Below are 23,435 nucleotides of genomic sequence, written 5' to 3' on the forward strand. Positions count from 1 at the left end.
TTTTAATTATACTTGGATATGCACTTGATGTGCTGTGACCTGCGAGACTATGAACCAAGAGGTAAAGTGAGCCAGGGGGGCTTTTTTTGGCCTGCTGTTTTGTTGAGTTATTCAGCAAGTCCCCATTATCTCTTCCATAGCCCATCATACATTTTCTCTCTAAGTAAAATACCATCTTTCTGCATAGTGAATTTCAATTAATACAATTCTGAGAGCAATTTCTCCCCCCACAAGTAATCTGCTTGCCATTTACCATTTAAATGTGTCCTCTGGCTACTGACCCTTCTAGAAGGAGCTTTTCATTTATTCCACTGAAACCCTTAAAATCTGAAGCATGTTGGCAAGCTAGATCCTAAATTTGCTGGGTGATTCTCTGACTGGAAGTCCATAATGAGTGGTGCACCACAGGGATCAGTGCTGAGACCCTTTTTGTAAAACAAGTGACTTGGATGAGAATGTAGTGTGTTTGATTGGTAAGTTTGCAGATAACATGAAAGTTGGTGGAGTTGTAGATAGCAAAGGTTCTTTAAGGATACAGCAGGACTTAAACCTGCAGGAAAGTTGAGTAGAGCAGAGGCAGATGGAATTTAACCTAGGCTAGTGTGAGGTAATACACCTTGGGAAGTCAAATTCTGGTAGGACGTACAGAGTAAATGGCAGAAACTAGAAGATGTACAAAGACCTTGGGGTGCAAGTCCATTGCTCTCTGAAAGTGGCAAAATGAGTGGATCGGTTAGTGAAAAAAGTATTTGGTACGGTTACCTTCATAGGCCAAGGCACTGAGTATAAGAATTAGGATGTCATGTTGCAGTTGTACTAAATGTTGGTTAGACCGCACTTATGGTATTGTGTACAGTTCTTGTGGCCACAATACGGGAAGAATATGGTAGCAATAGAGAGTACAGGAGAGTTCACCAGGATTTTGCCTGGAATGCTGGAGTTATAAGGAGAGAGTGGATAGGCTGGATTTATTCTCATTGGAATGTAGGAGGTGGAGGGGTAGCCTTATGAAGGTCTGTAAAATCATGTGTCACATAGGGTAGATTGTCTTTTTCCCAGGGCAGGGGAATTTGGAACTAGAAGGCACAAGTTTAAAGTGAGGGTGAAGAAATTTAAAGGAGATCAGAAGGGTAAGTTTTTCCAGAGTGTGGTAGTTATCTGGAATGAGTTGGCAGAGGAGGTGGTAGTGGCAGATACAATTACAATGTTTACAATGTGTTTGGACAGGCATTTGAAAGTAAAGGCATAGAGGGATACATACCTAATGCAGGTAAATGGTGTTAGATAGTCATCACAGCTAGCATGGATGAGGTGGGCTGAAAGGATCAGTTTCTGTGCTGCACAATTGTTGAATCTTAACATCTCTATCAAATCTCATTTTGTCCATCCTTGCTATAAGGCAAACAACCCCATCAGCTTTAGTTTCTCTACGTATTACTGGATGTCATTCCTGATGTCATTCCGATAAATCCCCCATGCATGCTGTTGAAGATTATGACATGTTCCGTAGAAAGAGGTGCCTAGAATTGGCCAGAACACTGCAGTTCTAGTTTTGCTTGCGATTTATGTTAAAAAAAAATTGCACGTTTCTATAATCGTGCCTGTATTTATAAAGTCAAAATCCCATATGCTTGTTTACCAGCCTTTTCAACTTGTGCTTTCACCTTCAAAGAGTGAGAGTCTTTGATTTTGCACCCCATTGTGAATCACTGGCAAGGCCAGTCTTTTTAAGTTTTGTTGATCTTGAGAAAGTGGTGGTGATTTGGAAATGAGCTATATATTAGTGTATTAAAATGGATTAAGATTTTTTAAATTCTTTCCTATTATGGATTACTGTAGAATTTGTATATTGGTGAACCTTGGCTTTGAAGCTGTTTCCTCAAAAGATGATAAATAGTTCAAGTCACAATTCATTTTATTGTGGAGAGGATCCTGTTCATTTGAAAGCAGTGTTGGATTTGTTGCATGTCCATTTTGTGGAGTCTTTGAGGGAAGTGTGGTGTATTAGGGTGCTGGCTAGTTAGTTCTCTGAACATGGTTCTGGTCAATGACTGAGGAAAAAGGAGTCAGCCGATCGTGCCTCCGCATCCTGTGATCAGATCAAAATGAGAATCCTATGTTCCATGTCTGTCACTTGGTGGTCCACTTTGTCAGATTAGTGCCAAACCTTTATCAATTCAACTGACCAACTATAAGCTTTTCTATGCCACACAGCCAGGCAAAGCAGCTCAGCTTAACTGCATGGATCTGTAATAAGTAGAATGTGAGCTTAATTGTACAATATGGGTGACTCATATGGCAATGTAACTAGAGGTTTTAATTATCTTCCTGGTAGACCTGTTGACTCTTTTTACATTGCTTTGTTGCATTTAATCCATTCAGAACAAGTTTTTATTGGGTTTTATTGTAAATTGATTAAACTTTATGAATTTTGCTTCTGCCCTTCATATTTTGGCCTATCGTGTATTTTTGCCTAACTTTAATGAAGAACTAGAATTGATCATTCTGAGTTTATTGTCGTTTTAAATAAAAAATCATAAAGAACATTAACAACCATAAAGCAACTGGTTCATATGCAAGTCAAGATGTGCCTTTTTGGAGGTTGTTCTAAACAATAAGCTTTATCATTGTGAATGAATTTTGATTTCAAAATTGTACTTTAAATGATTCGTCTTAGCTTACTCTTGCATTCTCAACCAAAACCAATTGTTCATTCAATTTGATTTATTCAACCTAATATAAAAGAGCTGAGTGCACTAGATACAACAAAAGCTATGAGCCTTGACAGCATGCTTCCCTGTGATTTTAAAAACTTGCCCTCTAGAGCTAACTGCACCTCCTGCAAGCTATGACACCTGTATCAGTACAGTACAACACTAGCATCTACCCAAAATGTCAAAGAGAATCAAAGGAGAAATTCTCAATTGGTTGGAATAGTATGTAAAGAAATCTGTCAGTTGGGGGGCCAATCATGATGGCTCAGGACATTGCCCCAAGAATCTCATGCAGCAGTGTTCTAAGCATAACTATCTCTGGCTGCAGCTTCATTTGAGCTTCCATCATTAAAAGGTGAAATGGATGTTTATGTTCCATGGTGTTCCACTCATATGCAGTAAGGAAGCAGCCTTTTCCCACATGCAGCAAGACCCGGAAGATGTGTCAAGTAACATTTTGCATCACACAGTTAATACATAACCATTTTCAACAAAAAGAGTTTGAACATCTCCCTTTAACATTCAGTAGTAGCATCATTGCCAAATCTACTTTTATTGACATCTTGAAGGTTGGGCTTGGATTAATGCATAAGGGTTATTATCACCAACAAGCTTAACTGGACCAGTCACACATGCTATGGTTACAGTAGAAATTTAGGGCTCCTGATTATTCAAAGCCTTTCCACATTTCACCAAGTATATGTTAGGAGTGCAATAACCTACTGTCTATTTGCCTGGATGATTGCAGTTCCAGCACTCAAATGGTATACCGTCCAGGGAAAAGAAGCTTGTTTCTGTAGCACCCTCTCTGCTTCCTGAAACGTTCACTCCCTCTATATTTGCTGCACTTAATGCTTTCCAGGCCTTGCTGCATATGGGCATGGACAGCACACTAATGGGCGTGCCATCACCTGCAGGTTCCAATTCAGGTCACATATTATCCTGACTTAGAAATTTGTCACCATTCTTTTTATTGTGCAGGGTCTAAATCTTGGAACTCTATTTACTCTCTCATGATACTGCAGGAGTATCTTCACCATTAGGATAACAGCTGTTTAGAGGGGAAGTAGATGCTCATCTTAAGGACAATTAGAGATTGGTGTTAAATAATGACCTTGTAAGTAATCCCATATTCCATGAGCAAATGTAAAACAAAACTGAGGTGGTGTCTATTTTGAGTAAAATGCCTTGGGAGCAGATTTACAAGAACTATTAAGCTGGAACTGTTTGCCTCTGCTTAATTCAAAAATGATTTTACTGTCAGTTTATTAGAGTGATCATTTGAAATGTCCAGGTTACTTTTAATTCAGACAAACACAAAGCATGTGTTTCCTTGGGATTCTTTTTATTATTACATTTATGTGCGGGTTATTGGATGCAATCTATCTATGGTGATTGTCAGCCCAATTGTGTCAGTGTTGTAACATTTTGGAAATGCTTATTCTAAATCTTTTTATTATTAGAAATAATTGAGAAACTATCATCCTTAATGCAGCATTTAAGATTTAAAAGATGTAATAGAAGTAACCCCAAGTTCATTAAGTTTGCAAAAGGTAAACTATTTGTTTTGACTCTACCAGCGTGCTATTTTTTTTACTAAAGAATGCAAAAAAGGCACACTACACCATTGAATGTTTGTAATTCTACTTCAGTTATTCCATGGATATAGATATTGCAAAATAATTGTCAGTGGAAGCCAGGTATCTTCAGATTGGAAGTGAAAGGAAAGCCCCCCACCACAGGAATGAAAGACATGGGTGAAAGTTAAAGAATATTGTAATTGACATGCATGTCATTGAAAGTATGAACTGAGGCCAAAATAGTGAGAAATTTCAGGAGAAAGTAATCTGTCCAGTGGAAGTAATGAAATGTATAACAGAGCTGTATCAATACAACATTTGAGTGTCATTGGGAAAATGTTAGAAACTATTAAAGCCATTAGAGCACTAGGAAAAATCCAAGGTAATCAGCAGTGAAAGAAGTCGTGATTGACCAATTCATTGGCATTTTTTTTCAAGGAATAAAATGCTGTGGGAAAAGGAGATCTGGTAGATGTGTTTATACTTAGAAAATACTTGCGGTGTAGGAGAAAATATTAGTGTGACTAAAGGATTGGCTGGCTGGCTAATGGGAAACAAAGGAGCCCTGAATGATCTTTTTCTGGTTAACGAGATGTAACAAATAGTGTGCCACAAAGGGGCCTCAACATTTTATGATTTATATATGAACAACATGGATGAAACCGTTGAAGGTATGATTTCTGATTTTGTTGACAAAAGTAGGAAAGGAAGTTGTAAAGAGGACATCGTGAATCGTAAGGTGAATGGTGACAGTCTTCTTCCCAGAGTAGGGGAGTCTAAAACTAGAGGACATAGATTTAAGGTGAGAGGGGAAAGATTTAAGAGACCTAAAGGGCAACTTTTTCATACAGAAGGTGATGGGTATATGGATGGGGCTGCCAGAGGAATTGATAGTGGTAGGTACAGTTATGACAATTAGGCGGGTACATGGATGGAAAAGATTTAGAGGGATATGGGCCAAACGCAGGCAAATGGGAACTAGCTCAGCACTTGGTTGGCATGGGCGAGTTGGTCCAAAGGGCCTATTTCCATGCTGTATAACTCTGACTCTTAAGAGTATTTTCAAACAAAATTTTAGTACTAAGTCACATGAGAGGTATTCGGGCAGATGATCCAAACTATTTGGTATTAAGGAGGAATGAGTGAGAGGTGGAAAACTTTAGGAAAGAATATCTTAGGGCCCTAGTAGTTCAAGATATAGCTGTTAAGGTGGAGCAGGTAAGTTCTGAATTGAGCAGAAGGCCAGAATTAGAGGAGCAGTGATATTGAGAGTTGTAGGACTGCAGGTGATTAGAGATTGCTGATGTGGGTGGACACAAGACCATGCAGATATGAAAACATGAAGGTGCTATTTAACAGTCATTGTAAATCACCAAATACTGAGTGAATGGGATGGTACAAGTTGGGATTTAGGCAGCTAAGTTTTGGATGGCTTCATGAGTGATCAAACATCAGCTTAAATTCTGAATTGCACCATTCTTTCCTGTCGCAACCTACCTCTAACACATGAAGACATTAATTTGAAAATTAGGTGCTGAATAAGAGTCTTGCATCCTTGATTACAGAAATGTCTTTTGGAGTTCATCTTCCCCCTGCATGCGAGTATGTGGCTGTGTTCCAAAATTGTCTGAGCTTTGCAGAGATGAGAAACCACATTAGAAGAATGTGCAAACATTACTCATTGTTTTTGTGACGTGACTTATAGCTGCAGACTTGCCCACCTCTTTTTCCCCCCCCACCCCCAATTTTATTAATGTTGGCCAATGCTGAATCCAAATTTCAAGCTGCTGCCATGTTGGAAAGAGCTTGTGAGTCTTCAAATGTAATTTTTTCTTTTGAGGGAGGGATCAAAGTATCATTGCAAGGCAGTTCTGCTTGTGTTAGGTGATGTCACAAAGGCAGTATAAAAATTAAATGGGGCCAGTATAACTTTGGCAGAATAAACTTCTGAATGATTTTTGGCTGTTCTTGATTTTAGTCAATTGCTTCTATTTTTTTTAAGATTGAGTTGAGCTCAATCTGGACGTGGGGGATTTTCTTAATTATGCAATATCTCTGAATGATGAAACAGATATCCTGCACCGATTCATGGATTGAGTTTTCATCTTTTTTTCTAAGAGGTGAAACAAGATTCAATGAAGGTATTGGAAAATGATTTGGAAATGTGCAGGTTTAAGAACAAAATAATTTGGAGCTAGAGTAGACTATTTGGCCCTTTTTGAGCCTGCTCTATCATTCACCAAGGTCTTGCTGATCTTGTACCTCGTTGCCATTTTTCTTGCAGTATCCCCATTGTCTATGATTTGCCTTATTATTCAGAAATCTGTCAATCTCTCTTTTGAAAGAACACAATGACTGAGCCTCCAGAGTAGAGAATTCCAAAGATTTTTTTTGCCCTTGATTGAAGAAATTTCTTGTCTTAAATCTGCTACCCTACATCCTGAGTCTGTGATCCCTGGTTCTAGATTATTCATCAAGGGAAAACATTTTCCTTGCACCAAGCCTGTTAAGCCCTACAAGCATTTTGTAAGCGTGGATGCAATCTCTTATTTTAAACTCTCTAATATATCACAGTTTACTTGGTCTCCACCATCCCTGGAACTAGTCTAATGAATCTTCACTCCACCTTTCTATAGTAAGTAAGGAAACCAAAATTGTACACATTACACAAGGGACTGTCTCACTAGAACTCTATATAATTGAAGTAAAACATCTTTACTCTTGTACTCTCTTCATAATGACAACATGTTGCTTTCCTAATTACTTGCTGCACCCACTTGTTGGATTACAGTGATATGTACACAGACACCAGGGTCTCTTTGAACATCAACATTGCCCAATCTCACCATTTAAAAGTCCTGATGAAGAGTCTTGGCCCGAAACATTGACTATTCATTTCCCTCCGTAGATGCTGCCTGACCCCCGAGTTCCTCCAGCATTTTGAGTGTTACTCACCATTTAAAAAGTACTGCTTTATTTTGTGCACCAGAATAAATAACTTCACATTTGCAGCATGTCTAAATGCCATGTCTTTACCTGTTCACTCAGTTTGTCTATATTTCATTGAAGCCTGTACATTCTACGTTTGCAACCCACTGGTTTTGTGTCTTCAGCTAACTTGAAGGTATGAAGGGTCCTGGACCTGAAACATTAACTTTTTCTCTTTCCGTTGTGCTGTCGGACCTGAGTTTTTTTTTCAGCATTTTCTCTTTTTAATATGAAATATGATATTTGGTTCCTTCAGCTTTTCAACAGCTGGCACAGGAAGAACTGAGAATTTGAAGTAGAATGTGAATTTGAAGTAGAATGTGAATTTGAAAGAGAAAGTTGCAGATCTTAAAATTCTTTTTCTCCAGTTCCTTCTGAAGATGCATTTTGGCACTAGTACGTTGCATGTTGATTGCGCAGTTTGAGCACTTATTCTGATTGATGATTGTGCCAAAACAATACCTTGATCAAGGTATCTCTGGTGTATCAATCAGGCTGCCTTTTATCATTGTTTCTGGTAAAGTGTGTCTGGATCGTGTTTCTATTTAATGGAGGTGTGGGGGAGCAAAAAGCAGAAATTTTAATAGAAATCCTTCTGCTTGGCTGTAGCATTAGCCTAGAGTATTGGTACTCTTTCACTTTCTCTGGATAAGCAGCAGCAGGGTATTATTGTATACATTTGGGCAATGTGCCATCAGAATTACCACATTGAGAGCTGCAGATTGCACCCCATCTGCTAAGTACAGTGGCACTTTAATGCAATGGCAAATTTAGTAAGTTGGGCCCTGTTCTTCTGATGGTTTAATCCTTTCAGCATCCCACTTAGCTTGAAGGCATTGTGGCTTTCTTTGAAGTAAGGCACAAAGCTTTTAATAGCAGGGGGTAGTTTAAGAGAACATCTGCTGAATGTTTGCTGTAAGTGATCATTGAGGATAACAGATCTATGTGGAAAATATAGAGACACATGGAAAAAAATTAAGAAGGTATTCACCAAAATGGTTCTTGTGTTAATAGTCTAGTAACTCTGGTCAAAAGATCATAATTGATCAATGTCATTACGCAACTCTGTTCTTGGGTATCTTTTAGGTGATTACTCCATTGGCCAATGTAAAATATAGTGTATTAGTCACATCAAAGTGGCTGATTGTTCCTGGTGAAGCTCGGGTTGTGACTTGTACACGTTAAATCTTTACTGTATAATAGTGACTTTTAAAAGCTTTTTAAAATGGTAGTGCTAACTTTTAGAATTTACATAGTAAGCAAGTTTGCATATCAGTTGTTCCCAGTTGAGTTTTGTTTGGTTCCTCTGTGAATGTGCGTTCTTTTTCATTTTTAATACTCTTCACAGAGAAATCATAATGCATCAACAGACATGGATGTGCAGATGTTGTGAGCTACGTTTGTTGTTCTGGAGAAAATATCAAGTTCCCAATTCTTGCCAGCAATTGTAATGTTTGAGTTAGGAAGGGAGAAAGCCTAGAAGTCAGGCTAGGTCTTAATGGCAGTGACCTCTAGTTTACACTGGCAGTTCAATTTAGACCAAAGTTTACACTTGCATGCACACCCTTGGTCAGGTCCTGCATTGAATCCAAAATGTTGTTGATTTTAAATGGATATTCTGGACCTGCAGATTAAGCTGCAAAAGGGATGACAGGTTTTTAATTATTTTAATATTTTTCATTATTTCTAGATGTTTTTAATTTAAGAATGTTTAATCATTTTGCTTTTAAAATGTACTTAAATGTTAAGTTTTCAAATGCTTCTGAATATTAGAAAATTAACCAACAATTTTGACATGGGACTAAGTTCTGTCCCCAGCTCTGTCTTCTAATGAGGCTCAAACACAGATGCCTGGTTAAGTGTGGTGTGGCCTGATGTTTCGGAAGCAAGCAGAGGTAAGGGCAGACTCAGTTTCTGTTAATGGACTAGAAGTGGGTGGTCTTTCTGGTGTCAAGGATGTGAAGTCAAACTCAGCTGAGGATCAAGTAAGGTGCAAATGTAAATGATTAACATGAGAGAGTGGTCAAGCAGAAGGATGGATCCTACATCCTGTGGCAGTGGAGGTTGGAAATGATGATGGTGATTAGAGGTTTAATTAGAGGTCATCGTAGCTCGTGCAAGACAGGATATTGCACAAAAATATGACAGTGAGATAACAACACAAAATGCTGGAAATACTTGGGTCAGGTGGCATCTGAGGAAAGAGAAACAGTTAATGTTGGGTGAGTGGTCTTGGACCTGAAGCATTTAATTGTTTCCCTTTGTATTGATGCTGCCTGACCTGCTGAGTGTTTCCAATATTTTCTGGTATTGTTTCAGATTTCCAGCATCTATTTTTTATTGATTTTTTTTTGTAGGGGTGAGGAGAGGCAGCTGGGAGTTAGAGCTGCCTGAAGTCTTTGAACCCATCTCTTTGGATAATGCTGCTAAAGGACAACAGATTAGGATGGGGGCAAAAATGCATTCTTGTGGATCCAAAAGGTAGAAATATCAGGATGGGAAGAGTTCCCATTTCTGAAGACGTTCTTAACTATGATTTGATAGATGAGAAGGTAGATTAGCAGTAACAAAGAATATTTATATCTAACATAGCAGTGGTTAAATCATCTTGGTTTAAAAATATACTTACAGCATGTAGTATTTCTGAAAATGCCAAAGTTATAATTCCACAAAATTGCAATTGCTTCTAATAGTGCTTGGTCAGCATTTTGAAATGAGTGATTTGGAGATTGTCACTTGACTAAAATGATAAACATTTCTCTAAACATAGTAAAACTTGTGGATTGTTGGGAGGGGGAAGATTTTAATATTGTATAGTTGTTGCAAGTACCCTAAGTAAAACCACAGCTTCCTTGTTGAACAGGCTTGGCTCTGAGCCCTCCCTTTTGAATTTAGTCAGTGTGTTGCAGATTGGTTTGTGCCACCACTGCAGTCTGAGGTTACCTTGGGGACCCCAAAGCTGCTAGTTAACTGCACAAAGGCCATGCTGAGTCTGGAAACCATTGAGCTCATTGATAACATAGTACATCTCATTTTATCAGGCGACCACTAGAATCCATATCAAGAAACAGGTGGCTGATGCTAGCTAGTATTGTTTAAAATTTACTTTCTTCACAGGAGGCCATTTTTGTAGCTTTTGATATTTTGCTGGATCGAGTTAATGTCCAAGCCAATGGATGTAATGTTTTGTCTTTACCATTGAGCTGCTTGCATTGGAGCTATGCTCATACCAGCAAGTAAAGATATTCCATCATACTCTTGACCTGTACTTTGTAGATTGTTGGAAGGCTTTGAGATGTCAAGTGTGTCAATTGACACACTATTCCTGCTCTTAGTCTGCTCCCTTGTTTGTTTTTTTTTACCTCTCAGGTCCATTTGAGGTTCTCTTTAATGGTGGCACCAGCATATTGAGGGGGCACGTAGGCCCTGTATAATTGTAGTAAGACATTTTTGCTCACGTACTCAAAACCTTTTGATAAAGACCAATGTACCACTTGGCACCTTGCCTGCTTGCTGCACCTGAATATTTGCTTTCAGTGAATGGTGTACAAGGACACCCAGATCCCTTTGTACATTGTTTGCCAATCAAGCACAATTTAAATAATTCTGTTTTTCCTGCTGAAATAACTTTGTTTGTCCACATTATGTGGCAACTGCCATTTGCTCTTGCCTGCTCAGTTAGTCCAAATCACCTTGAAGCCTATTTGCATCCTAATTCTCAAATCAATTTAGGTTTGTCATTGGCAAACTTAGAAATATTACATTTGCTTCCCCCATTCTAATCATTGATATTTTGTGTACAGTTGGGTGCCAAGCATGGATCACTGCGATGTCCCATTATCAACTGCCTCCCATCTTGATCCTACTAGAGTCAGAGAGAAATGTAACATGGAAACAGGCCCTTTAGCCTACTGAGTCCATGCAGATCAACAAGCACTCTTTTTTTTACACTAATCCTACCTGAACACATTTTATTCTCCTGCCAATTCCACCCCCCCCCCCCAACAGATTTTGTCATTAGCAAGAATAACAGCAATCACAGGTGACCCCAATAGTATGAATAATGATTTTTGCCTTTAATATTGTTCCTCTTAGTGTTGGGTTATCCAGCGAGTTGATCAGTGCTGTTATAATTTTTATTCATCGTGTCACAAGCTAGCATTTATCAGACATCCAAAGTTGTCTTTTGAGAAGGTGGTCAACTCTCTGGAGCTGCTGCAGTCCACCTGGTGAAAGTGCTTCCACAATGTTATTGGGTAGGGAATTACAGGATTTGGACCCAGTGATAATGAAGAAATGATGTTTCTGTGTCAGTGTGGTGTGCAACTTGGAACCTAAAGATGGCAGTGTTCCCATATGCCTGGTCTCAAGTTTGGCCTCAAGTTTGTTGGTATGGGAGGTACGGAATAGTATAGATGAATAAACTCTGTTCAGCCACTGTGGAAGTGTAATGGTGGTGGAAGAAACGAATAAAATTGTGGATGGGTACCATTCAAGCAGGCTGTTTTGTCCTTGATATCAAGATTTGGATCAAGAAAGCATTGGATTGTCAGGGGAGGAACTGATCACTGCAAAACACTCCCAGCTCTGAACTGCTCTTGTAGTTTAAAAGGGGAGCTGCACACTGAAGGTGCCAGGACTTGAGACCTGCCTTCAGGTAGGTGCACTTTAAATGAGCCTGTTGTCAACAGCTTTTCCATCATGCTTGCGCAGTTCCTGAACCTTCAGTCACAAATAGTATCTGCTTACCTGATAGTATGCGAAGGCTTTGCTTTGTGGAATTGGAAATTCTCCATTTCTTCCTACTGAATCCAAGTGTGAGGCTGCCTCTGACTTTCTCAAATGATCACGTGCATTTTGGGTTCACTGGGGCTATTATGGGACAATGCTGGATTTATTCAAATTCTCAGTATCACCTCCACCAGCTCTCTCAGAAATATTTCTCTGAATAAACTTGCAAGGAATCTCAAAGTTGCCTTTGGGTGGTCACATAAGTATTTCAACATTCCAGTTGGTCATTTGATGGGGTTCATAATGAAAGCTTCAGCACCCAATCCTCCTCCTTTTTCCCCCAACTTCCAGAAAGGCTAAATCTTTGTTCCATAACATGTTGTTTTCAAAAGTGCTGAGTTTGGAAGTTAGTGAAAAAAGAATCAAAGGTTGGTGAGAGTAAATCCTTGACTTTAGAAGCTTCAGGTTATTATGAGGTTACTACCTCATTATTCCTTTATTTTGCACTGTTTTAATTTTGTAATTTATTGATTTTGATCTTTGCACTGTACTGCTGCTGCAAAACAACAAATTTCATGTCCTATCAGTAATAATAAATCTGATTCAGGTTTGATTATGGCTCAATAAACAGCTGGGGTGTAGGCTGAGGTTCTGCTGGAGGAGAAAGGAGGATATATATTTATTCAACGAGCTTTTAGATGGGTAACTTGCTCCAGCCCTTCGTTCTAAAAGACCAGGCATGGAAATCTTCATCAATAAAGCATTATTGTTTCTGCATACAAATTACTGCACATGTAAACGTACCCACTGGTGTTAGACATGTGGAAAAAACACTTTGGGGAGAGGGGGAAATAACACTATGGGGAGGGGGATAAATACGGAACTACATATTTGTTGCATGTGTTTCATCTACATGAGACAAAGCTGTAAAAAAAAATAATTGACATCTATGAAATTATTCCCTTATCACAAGCAATACCATGAAGGATCCATAATGTAAAAAAAAAATTGTGCAAACATCAGTGAAAATGCAAAACAATCTTAAAGTTCTGTGTACATATGGGCCATGAAACTTACCTAGCACAAGCAAACAATAATCATGCTCAGTGACCTGAGTCATTCTTACAATTCAGTTTCCTAACCATGCAAAATTTAACTTTTGTCTAATCTAAGTCTTGGGGAAACTTAATTCAGGTTGACACATTTGAGCTTGCACACAGCTACGCCTTAATTCGTTTTTCAGTTATTGAGCACTGAATGGCCCAATAGTCTGGGCTTTGCAGTTGTTGATAAAGGAAAGGCCTTTTACTTATGCCTACAGGTGAACGTCAAGTCTAATGAACCTTAATTTTTGATCATCTACTTACTGTTTTTGGGCACCATATAGGGGGTGGCAATCTCTACAGGGAGTGTGGGACCTTTGAGAGTAGGCAAGTGACTGCATGTCTGTTCAGTCAACTGGATCAAAGAATCCTTAGAACCATGATGCCTGAACCTGGATGTGTGTGTGTTTGGTTATTTCATTTATTATAAAATAATATGCAGCTCTTGAAAGAGTCTAAATGGAAGATGGGGTTAAGATTTTTTTTTAAAAATTGGTTTCGGTGTCAGGGTAGTTGTTTGGTAGTCAAAAAGATATACCACACTGCCATAAATTCACTCTTGAATGGACAGGTCCTAACTTTATCAGGCACTTGAGTGGGTATTTAGTCCATAAGTGTGGCAGGTTTAGAGCCTTTCATATTTTAGTGCTCAATTTCTTAATGAAACAATATTAGGGCAAAGCTTCTGGAGGAGCAGGGAAACTTCCTGTTTTCTGCACTTTATTGTGCTTGTGAAAACTTGAGCTAACTCGGCCTTTTAATTAGATCATGGGTGATCTGATCTTTAGCTTCAACTTCACATTTCTGTCCAATCCCCATAACCATTGATACCTTTCATCTGAAAATCTTATCTATTTCAGCCTTGAATGTACTAAATTATAAACTCCAGACCATTATTACTAAATTGGTTTATTGTCAGCAAATCTGCATGAAGTTTAATGCTATGAAAAGTAATTTGGAATTGCAGACCAAAATGCTTTTAACCATCAATTGTATAAAATGAAGTATTTTCTAAACTCTTTTGAATTAATACTTACTGCATTTTTGTTATTTTAAAATGGAAGAATCTCTACTGCCAACACTAGGGTTAATATTAGAAGCAGAATCCAGCATAAAATTAGTTTGGGATTCTTCACAGACTGGGGCACAGCATGTCTGGATCTGCGGGGAGCTTTGGTTCTTTTTTATATGGAGATTAAGGGGAATAGGGCCTATGTAATGAGCAGATAAAAGAGAGATGGAAAAAGATTCATTACACATGGCTCTTAGCGTTCTAGGTGGAGGTTTACACCCAAAAAAAGGAAGTTTGATGTTCCTTCGTTGTGTTCATTCAGTGAACTGTAAAACACTTTGAAGAAGCTTATCTGTGGTTTGAGGGTTTCCTGGGAGAGTTGCTGGCTGACTGGCAAGGAAGGCATTGATTGACATAAAAGTGATTTCAATGCCAGGGCTTTAGACTAGAGCAAGCCCATTGATACGAAAATGTGGACACTTTTGCTGAAATTTCCAATTTTGGAATTGGAAAGTATTACCAGTAGAAAGGAGTGGCTTTCTTAATTCCTATTGCGGTGAGTTAAGAATTGAAGTGCAGCATGTTTGAAGTCCTTGTGATTGTAGTGTTTTAAATTTGGATTACATTATCCAAAAAAATCATTGTAACATTGAAGATGTTTTTATGAAAATTTAAAGTTCTAATATTTTTATCTTTGCCTTGTTGGTACTTATCCCACCTTTTAAAGTCTCTACTCTATAAATGAAAACAGTTGCACAAATCTGAAATTTCATGAAACAAAATTAATTACAGAATATTTTGTTGAAAATCTTCAGCGATAAACCTTGAACAGGAAAGCATTTTCATTTAAGAACACTTATAAAAATGCATTCTGTTTTTGAAAAATGCTAGGTTTGGGGTGGTGGTGTATTTTTGGAAGTACAGACTTAATCTAAGTATGCAATATTCTGATCATGGTGGGGCGTGCGGGTGGAGGGGGAACTATAGTTGTCTTGACTTTTCTGTTTCCTCTATTTGAAATTTCCTGAATGGTCACTCTTTTCCTCCCCCAATGGCATTTTGTTTTCTCCAGTGAAACAGAAAATAAAATGTGCTAACTAGCTCTTGCTTTCTGAAATAAACACAGAAGATGGTAGAAATGCAGGACCAGTTAATCAACCTCTAGGAGAGAAAGTAGCTTTGTGTTTCAGGTAAGGTCTTTCAGCTGTTCCACTCAGTTTTGCAGAGAACCTACAGCTGTTTAAACAAAAGAAAAAAATAAAAACATGCATTTGTAATATTTACCTTATTACGTTGTCAGAATTTTTCATCCCAATATACTAATGAAATGCAGGCACTGTTATGTAGGCAAATATGGTAGCCGACGTGCACCCACAAAGACCTCTCAAACCAAATATTAATGTTTGATATTTAAGGAGATGGAAGACCTGCGCATCTAGCGCTAATGATTAGGGTAGAGATGTAGGCCAGTAAACTCAAAGGAAACTGAACATAATGCCTTTGGGAGAGATGGGTGACTGCAGATGCTGGAATCTGGAGCAATAAACAGTCTGCTGGAGGAACTCAGTGGGCCAAGCAACATCTATGGGAGCAAAGGAATTGTTGGTGTTTCTGGTCCAAACCCTGCATCAGGACTTAGTGGAGTGATGGCCAGTATAAAGGAGGAAGGGGGAGTGGTGAGACAGGAGTCAGAGGTGATTGGTGGAATGGGGAGGGGTGTAAGATGACAGGCAAGTTGCCCCAGGTATAGGAGGCAGATGGAGCTAGGTGGGGGGAGGGACTGTGAAGATTAGAGACAGCTGCTGGAAGGAGATGAGCAGGAACACCATGGACAACCAGTGCTGGACACGAAAGGAGGTGAGAATGGGAATCATGAGAGAGGTGAAGGGCAGTTGGAACCAGAATCTGATAGTGGAGGGGGAAGGGTGGAAACCTGTGTGTGTACTGGGTGGATGGAACTAGGAAGGGGGGGGGTTGCAGATCGGTGATAGGCTGGTGGGGTTTGAGGGATTGGGGGAAAATGTAAAAATTGTGTTTAATGTGTTTTTCTTGTGATTGCTGCTTATGATTCTATCTGCCTGTGATGTTTCTGAAGTAAGCTTTTTTTTATTGCACCTGTGCATACATGTACATATGACAATAAACCCAACTTTGACTTTTTCAGCTGAGGATCGGAAGGAGAGAGAAAGAAGGGGGAAAAGAGAAAACAACCCACTGGAGGGGAGGGTTACCTAAAATTGGAAAACGGTGTTCATGCCATTGGGTTGTAGATTACCCAGGTGGCATATGAGATGGATGAGAATGGTCATTGGATGCAAGGCATAATGAAAATGGACGTTGTGAGAAATGGGTGCATTCAGGGGAGCAATGAGTGTTGACATTCAAGAAAGGATGTCGCTTGTGGAAAACAAAACTGCAGATGCTGGAATCTGAAACAAAAACAGAAAATGCTGGAATAACAGCCAATCAAACAGCATCTGTGGAAAGAGAAACAAGTTGATATTTCCAGTCAGGAAACCTCCCTCAGAACTGAGGGAAGAGTGGAGGGGTTACAATTTTCAAAATACTGTTTTCAAACTGTAATCTATCCACTCTGGAAATATTAACTGGTTTCTCTTTCACAGATTCTACCTGACTGAGTTCTTCTAGCACTTTCAGTTTTTGTTAAAGGATGTCTCCAGTCATGAACTATTTCTGTTTCTCTTTTGAACATGGGAAACGTTTTCAAAATAACACCAGGCAGAAGGGGGTGAAGGAGACTGAAGATGAGATGGATCTCGTTCAGAGGTTGCACTGGGAGTTGGAGGAAGATTATGTGCATGACTGAAGCCTGTGTAGAGCCCAGATATGCAATATTGACCCAAGTTAAAGAAACAAGCAAGGGAAGAAAAACACAGGTTGCATTTAAAGGTTGAAATTCATATCCACTTTGAAGCTTCCAAGAGGATAAAGAACCTTAGTACATTGCATAATTTCTGATAGAAAATTTATCTAGACTGAGGCATGAATTTACTGGGATTGGGAACATGAAGGGAGTATATTTAAATCTATCATTGATATAAATGTTAGATTCTGATTTACAATACTGCAGCGAAGTTTACTGAATCATCAACTCTGGGCAAGATCCTTATTTCCAAATCTTGTCAGCATCTGCATAAATTTGAAACCTGATGTGGCATCTTTAAATTTAAACTGCTCAACCACAGTTTGAAGTGAATTGAGTTGTGCTCCATGTTGCAATTACATTTTATTGATTATATTTTTCTAACTTATGGATAGTTTTTTTTCTTTTGGTATAATTTCCTAGTTTGGGGATTAAGCTGCAAGCCAAATCTGTAATGATTTGACTTTAGTAAACTTTGTAGGGCAAGCCAGACAATAATGCAATACATTGCCAGTTAATGTTGGCCATTCTATAAAGCTTGATTTCTGTAAAGGAACTAATTAAATAGTTGTGCTCTGATTTCCAAATATTTGAAATTTGATTTTCCACTTGAGAAGGAATTGACAGGATAAATTAAAACCACCTGTAATTATTAAAGGATGCATTTCTCAAATCCTTTAAACTATGCACATAATCTTGCATTCATCCTGTATGCTTTCTGATGCAATTTAAAATTATCAACTAACTTTTGTTTGGTTGATTATAATTCAACTGATTATAATTCAGAAATTGTATAGAAAACCCTTTTTAAACACCCTTTGCATGATTTTTTTTCTTTTAAACCTCAGCTTTGCTACTACATAAATTAAGCCTGTGCAATTTCTTTATGTATTTACATTTTCACCACTGCATTCTTTAATCATAGGTATGACCCTAAACACATTCAGACTAAAATGTTAGTAATGTTCTTCTTTGGAGGGGGCAAGATAAAATTTATGAATCAGAATGTGGCTTTGTTTGAACCTGCTGCTAATGGATGAGTTGGCAAATAACATTAAAATAGTCAAACCTTTCAAGTTCAGAGGTGGCACAAGGGAATCGAGCCAAGGGAACTTCAAAAGCTAGCACAGCAAGACAGAACATGTGTTTGAGACTGAATAGATTAGAGGCCATTATCAGTCATTTGCCATGATGTAGTGAACAAAAGCATGTTTTCCCTTCAGGGATGGGGTTAGTAAATGTTTTTTTTAAAATAAAGACACTTCCCAATGCTCTACCTGGTACTCACACATTCTACCCCAGGATTACAGGGTAATATAGATCATCAATCTGCCACCACATATCTACATTGTTATTAATCTCAAGGTAGCAGTACATTAAACTGAGATACACTTTTGAAAAAGACAAATCCTGAAGGAGTATTAAAGAATTATGAAAGCAATTTCTATTTATTTTCCATTTAAGACTGATGCCCCAGGCCTGAAATCATCATCTATTACCCTCTTTCTCCCTCTCCCTCCCCCTCCCCCCCCCCCCCCCCACATCCACTAATTCGTGCTATAAAAATGACCTACACCCCACCACCCCCCCCCACCCCCAAAAAATGACTTAACCTGACTGCCTTTGACAGAAGGCGAAACTTGGGCTTTACCTTCTGTCAAAACTGTCATTGCATTTAAGTTTTTCAATATTTTCCTCTTCAAAGACAAAGTATTAAACTTAAATAATTTATCTGAAAATTCCCAAAGAATTAGAGAAAAATAATTTTCTTTTCCCTACAAACCCCATTGGAAAAGGATGGTGTTGAACCCCGTGCCAGGCCCAAGATCTGTGAGGTATTTTTTTTCTTGCGCTCCCCTTCCCCCGGCAAGACTGTGCTCTTACTGGAGTCTGGAGAGTTCAGCAGTGGAGCAAACTGACAGCTTTGGCCTTTCAAATCTGTCTGTAAATCCCACACTTCCGCATTTGACAGGGAATGCGAGGGAGTCCAGAACTTCAAACTGCTGAATGCCAGTAGTTCCATTTGGAGCTGCTGGCATTGGACAGTGAGATCTAGTGGTTTTATTTTGATGCAACTTGTCCAGTAGTCTAAAAGCACAATATTTTAGCTTGATCCACTGTTGGTTTTTCTTTTCCAGCACATTATGTACATTAGCAAAATAGTCATAGAGTTAGACAGCACTAAAACAAACCCATCAGCCCAACAAAGTATGTCTTCCTGAGTTAGTCCCATATGCCTGTATTTGGCCTATATTCCTCTAAACCTTTCCTATCCATATACCTGTCCAAATGTCTTTTAAACGTTGTAATAATACATGTCTCTACTACTTGGCAGCTTGTTCCATATACTCATCACCCTCTGTGTGGAAAAACTTTCCCCTCCGATCACCTTTAAACCATTTCCCTCTCACCTTGAGTCTTTGCCCTTGAGTTTGACTCCCCTACCCTTGGAAAAAACCTGTGACCATCTATTTTATCTATGCCCCTCATGATTTTATAAATCTCTAAGGAAACCCCACAGCCTCCTTCACCAAGGAAAACAGTCTCAAGACCTCTGGTCCTGGCAACATTCTTGTGAATCTTTTCCTGCACCCTCTCTAGCTTAATCACATCCTTCATAGTGTAGCGACAAATTCACAGGCATGTGTAGGAATAGTAAGGTTGTAATTGTAGGTGATTTTAGCTTCCCTAATATTGACTGGGACTGCTAAGGTATTGGATGGGGCAGAACTTAAGCATATCCAAGAAAGTTTTCTGAAGCAATATGTAGGTGACCGTAATAGCAAAGGGGTTACACTTGACCTCTCAGGAAATGAGACTGGGCAAGTGATTAATACGTCAGTGGAGGAGAACTTTGGGACCAGTGACCATAATTTTATAGATTTCAAAATGGTCATGGAAAAAGGTAGGACTGGTCCTCAAGTTACACTCCTAAATTAGGGGAAGGCTAATCTTGATGGCACGAGTCATAGAATCATGCAGTGTAGAAGCAAGCCATTCGGCCCAACTTGTCTATGCCTACCAGTGGCACCCTTCCATATTAATCCCACACCTCAGCATTTGGTCCTTAGCCCTCCATGTGTAAGCTCATCCAAACACCTCAAATGCTGTCAGTGACCCAGCTTCAACCACTCTCACAGGCAGTGCAACATAGACACCTACCACTTTCTGGGTGGAGAAGGTCCCCTTCCTATCCCCTCCAAATCTCTTACCCCTTGCCATAAACCCCCATCCTCCAGATTTATCCACCTCTGATCTGGGGGGGAAGGTTTTCTGCAGTCCACCCCCATATACCTCCATCACATCACTCCTCAACCTCCCTTGCCCCAGGTAAAATGGGCCCAGTCTCTCCTCAAACTGAAACACTCCATCCCAGGCAACATCCTACTGACTCTCCTCTGCCCCTGTGCAGCACTATCGCATTCTTCCTACAGCATGGTGCCCAGAACTGCGTGCGGTACTCCAGCTGAGGTCTAAGGTTTTATAAAGATAGAGTATTACCTCCCTACTTCTGTATTCAATGCCCCAACTAATCGGTATCTGTACAATGCCAGTCTCCCATATGCCTTCCTAACCGTGTTATCTACCAGTATTGTCTCTTTCGATGTAGCACAGCATGGCACAGGAGTCCATCAGCCTATGTTATGTACTACTATGATGCCAATTTAAATTAATCCCATCTGTCTGCATATGGTGTATATCCCTCTGTTCCCTGGCTGTTCATGTGCCTGTCTAATTTCCTCTTAGACATTGCTATTGTGTCACTTCCCCTGGCAGCACATTCCAGGCACCTACCACTTTGTATTTTTTTTTAAAAACTTGCCTCGTAAATCTTTTTAAACTTTCACCCTCTCACCTTAAAGCTATGCCTTCTAGTATTTGACATTTCCACCCTGGGGGGGGGAATGACTCTGACTATCCACCCTATCTACACCTCTCGTAATTTTATATACTTCTATCAGGTTGTAACTCCACCTCCAGTGCTCCAGAGAAAACAATCCAAGTTTGTCCAACTTCTTATAGCTAATACTATCTAATCCAGGCAACATCCTGGTGAACCTCTTCTGTGTCCCTTCCAAAGCCTCCACATCTTTCCTGTGGTGTGGCAACTGGAAGTTCAATTTATGATGTATTGACTACAACATGTGCATTGCCAAAGCCAGAGATTTCTTGCTCAATTTCTCAGTTTGTACTTCGTGTCACTGGCCTTTTTTGCTGTTCTTTTTGGGGGTTTATGGAACACTACCTTGCTTTCAAGTGTCTTGGCTACGCTTGGTCTACGTAATCAGGCTGCATGCATGAATAGAGGCTAGATTTGTCATATACCTCTTATTGCATAGAAAAAGTGGCTACTTTCTACAAAGAGGATGAAAAAAAAGTGCTACTGATATTATTACCCATATAACTTTTTAATTAAAGTAGCAACTGCTGTCTGGTAAGTAGGCTTAGCAGAATTCCATCTTTAACTTTTCAAACTCAAAAGAAGAAAAAAGTTATTTTTGATTAGAATTTTCAGGATTGCACAAAATTGGGAATGTGGGGCAATTTATCAATGCTGTTTAAAAGGTTTGTCAAAAAATAAAGATTGAATATGCACAAATCAATAAATTGCAAATTATACCCGTTATTTTTCTTGTAAAATTGAACATGGTTCGTATTGGTGATCCACAGCAAATGACTATCGAACAATGCAAGCTGATAGCTTGTTCCTGCTTCAGAAATCCATGAATTATTCTTAGCCAAGTTGTTTAAGAATTTAAAATGCATATTTTTGGCAGCTGCCTCAACTGTATTGTTACTGTAGGTCCAGTGTTATGACTTTTTACAGTACAAATTCTGTGCAGCATAGTTAACAGAAGAGCTGGGAAAATATTTGATATGGTTGTAATTTCTTTGTACCATTTCCACAAGTGTATCATTATTTCAGCTACACTTGTATCTTTATGTTGGTTAAGTGAGTTCTGGAGATTACTTGTGAAAATTGTAATCTAATGGTTGTGGAGGGCACATTTAAAATGTTGTAAAGTTTTTAAATTTTCCTTAATATCTTTCACGCAACTTTAGATGCATCAATCAATGAAAATTGCCCTTGAAATAATTTTCTCTAGCTTCACTATTTCACCATATCTTTGAACATAATGGTTTTTACTGAAAGATGTTCACAAACCAATATACATGATTTGCTATTGCTTTGGCTCCAAACGATGAATTTGTGTTAATTTGAAATGAATGTAAAAAATGTAAAGTGTTACAAATCACTAAAAATGGTTTCACCTTTTTTGAACAGAGATGGAATTCCACCATATAGAATCCGAAAGCAACATCGGCGGGAAATGCATGAAAGTGCCAAAGCAAATGGACGAGTGCCACTACCTCACATTCCTGTAAGTATTTCTTCTATAAACCTTTGGGTGAGCAGATGGCAAATTCATATGTGTGGCACATTTTAAAAAAAAATTCAGACAGATTTTCACTCTGCCTTAAGTACATGCTTGTTCATGTTTTTTTGGTATCTTAATACTTAGTTACTATCTATTTAAAAATGACATGGATAAGGGATGTCTTAGATGCCAATACTATGTGCAGTTAAAGCAGAATGCAAGAGTGCAGATGTTCAAAATATGAATCTCAAAAAGGAAATGTTAAAACACTCACTGGGTCAAATGGCATCTGGAGATCAGATGAGTTGATATGTCGGTTGAAATATTTAAACCTCATTTGTTACAGAGAAAGTGTATTTGCTGCAGAGCTGCTTTCATATTGCCATGTCAAAGATTAGCTAATCCTGTATTTTTCTGCTGTTGTGAATTGTTTTTCTAAAGAATAGTTTTTTGTTCACATTCTTGCCAAAAATCTATTTTTAAGCTGAATCATAACTTGAGGGTAACACTTCACTTTTTCTACAATCTTTATGAACAATTATTGTCCTTGAGTAAGGCCAATGGTGTCCCTCTTAAGGCATTACCTTCATGTTTTGCTTTTATCTTTCCATTCTTTTAATAGAGCAATAGGAGTATTACCCTGCTGACAAAAAGCTTCCAGGTAGTGCCTGGTAAACAGAACACAAATCTTGGCCTAAACAAAGTCAATTAAATAATAAATGAAAAAGATTTGGAAATCCTTGAGGCCTTATTTATTACAGCTTATTCCAGTGTATCCTTTTAACATGTTTTGCCAACTTGATTAATTCAATTCTTCCAAGCACCTCATGTTATTGGTTTGCATTTAAATAAAGGTATTATTACAAGACATTCAACTGAGTCCAAACCAATGAAAATTGGAATACCTTCCGATATTTTCTGATTATCATTCCTGGACCAAAGGCTAATGCTTTCATGAAGGAATGTATATGTAGAAGGGGAAGAATGGAGGAAAACTGCTTAAGTGTTTTTCCCCAGTTTAAAAACAATAAGTTTGAGTACT

General features: G+C 38.7%; 1 protein-coding gene across 7 annotated transcripts in view; it reads left to right on the forward strand.

The window, feature by feature from the left end:
- Positions 1 to 23,435, forward strand: part of axin1 (axin 1) — a 255,792-nt gene that overhangs the window by 197,330 nt on the left and 35,027 nt on the right. For all 7 annotated transcript variants that reach the window (XM_052021867.1, XM_052021869.1, XM_052021872.1 and 4 more), the window contains exon 4: positions 22,300 to 22,396. In XM_052021867.1, coding sequence (XP_051877827.1) covers positions 22,300 to 22,396 — 97 coding nt within the window. The remainder of the gene's footprint in view (positions 1 to 22,299; positions 22,397 to 23,435) is intronic.

Source organism: Pristis pectinata, chromosome 8 (assembly GCF_009764475.1).
Source record: "Pristis pectinata isolate sPriPec2 chromosome 8, sPriPec2.1.pri, whole genome shotgun sequence".
Classification (NCBI taxonomy): Eukaryota; Metazoa; Chordata; class Chondrichthyes; order Rhinopristiformes; family Pristidae; genus Pristis; species Pristis pectinata.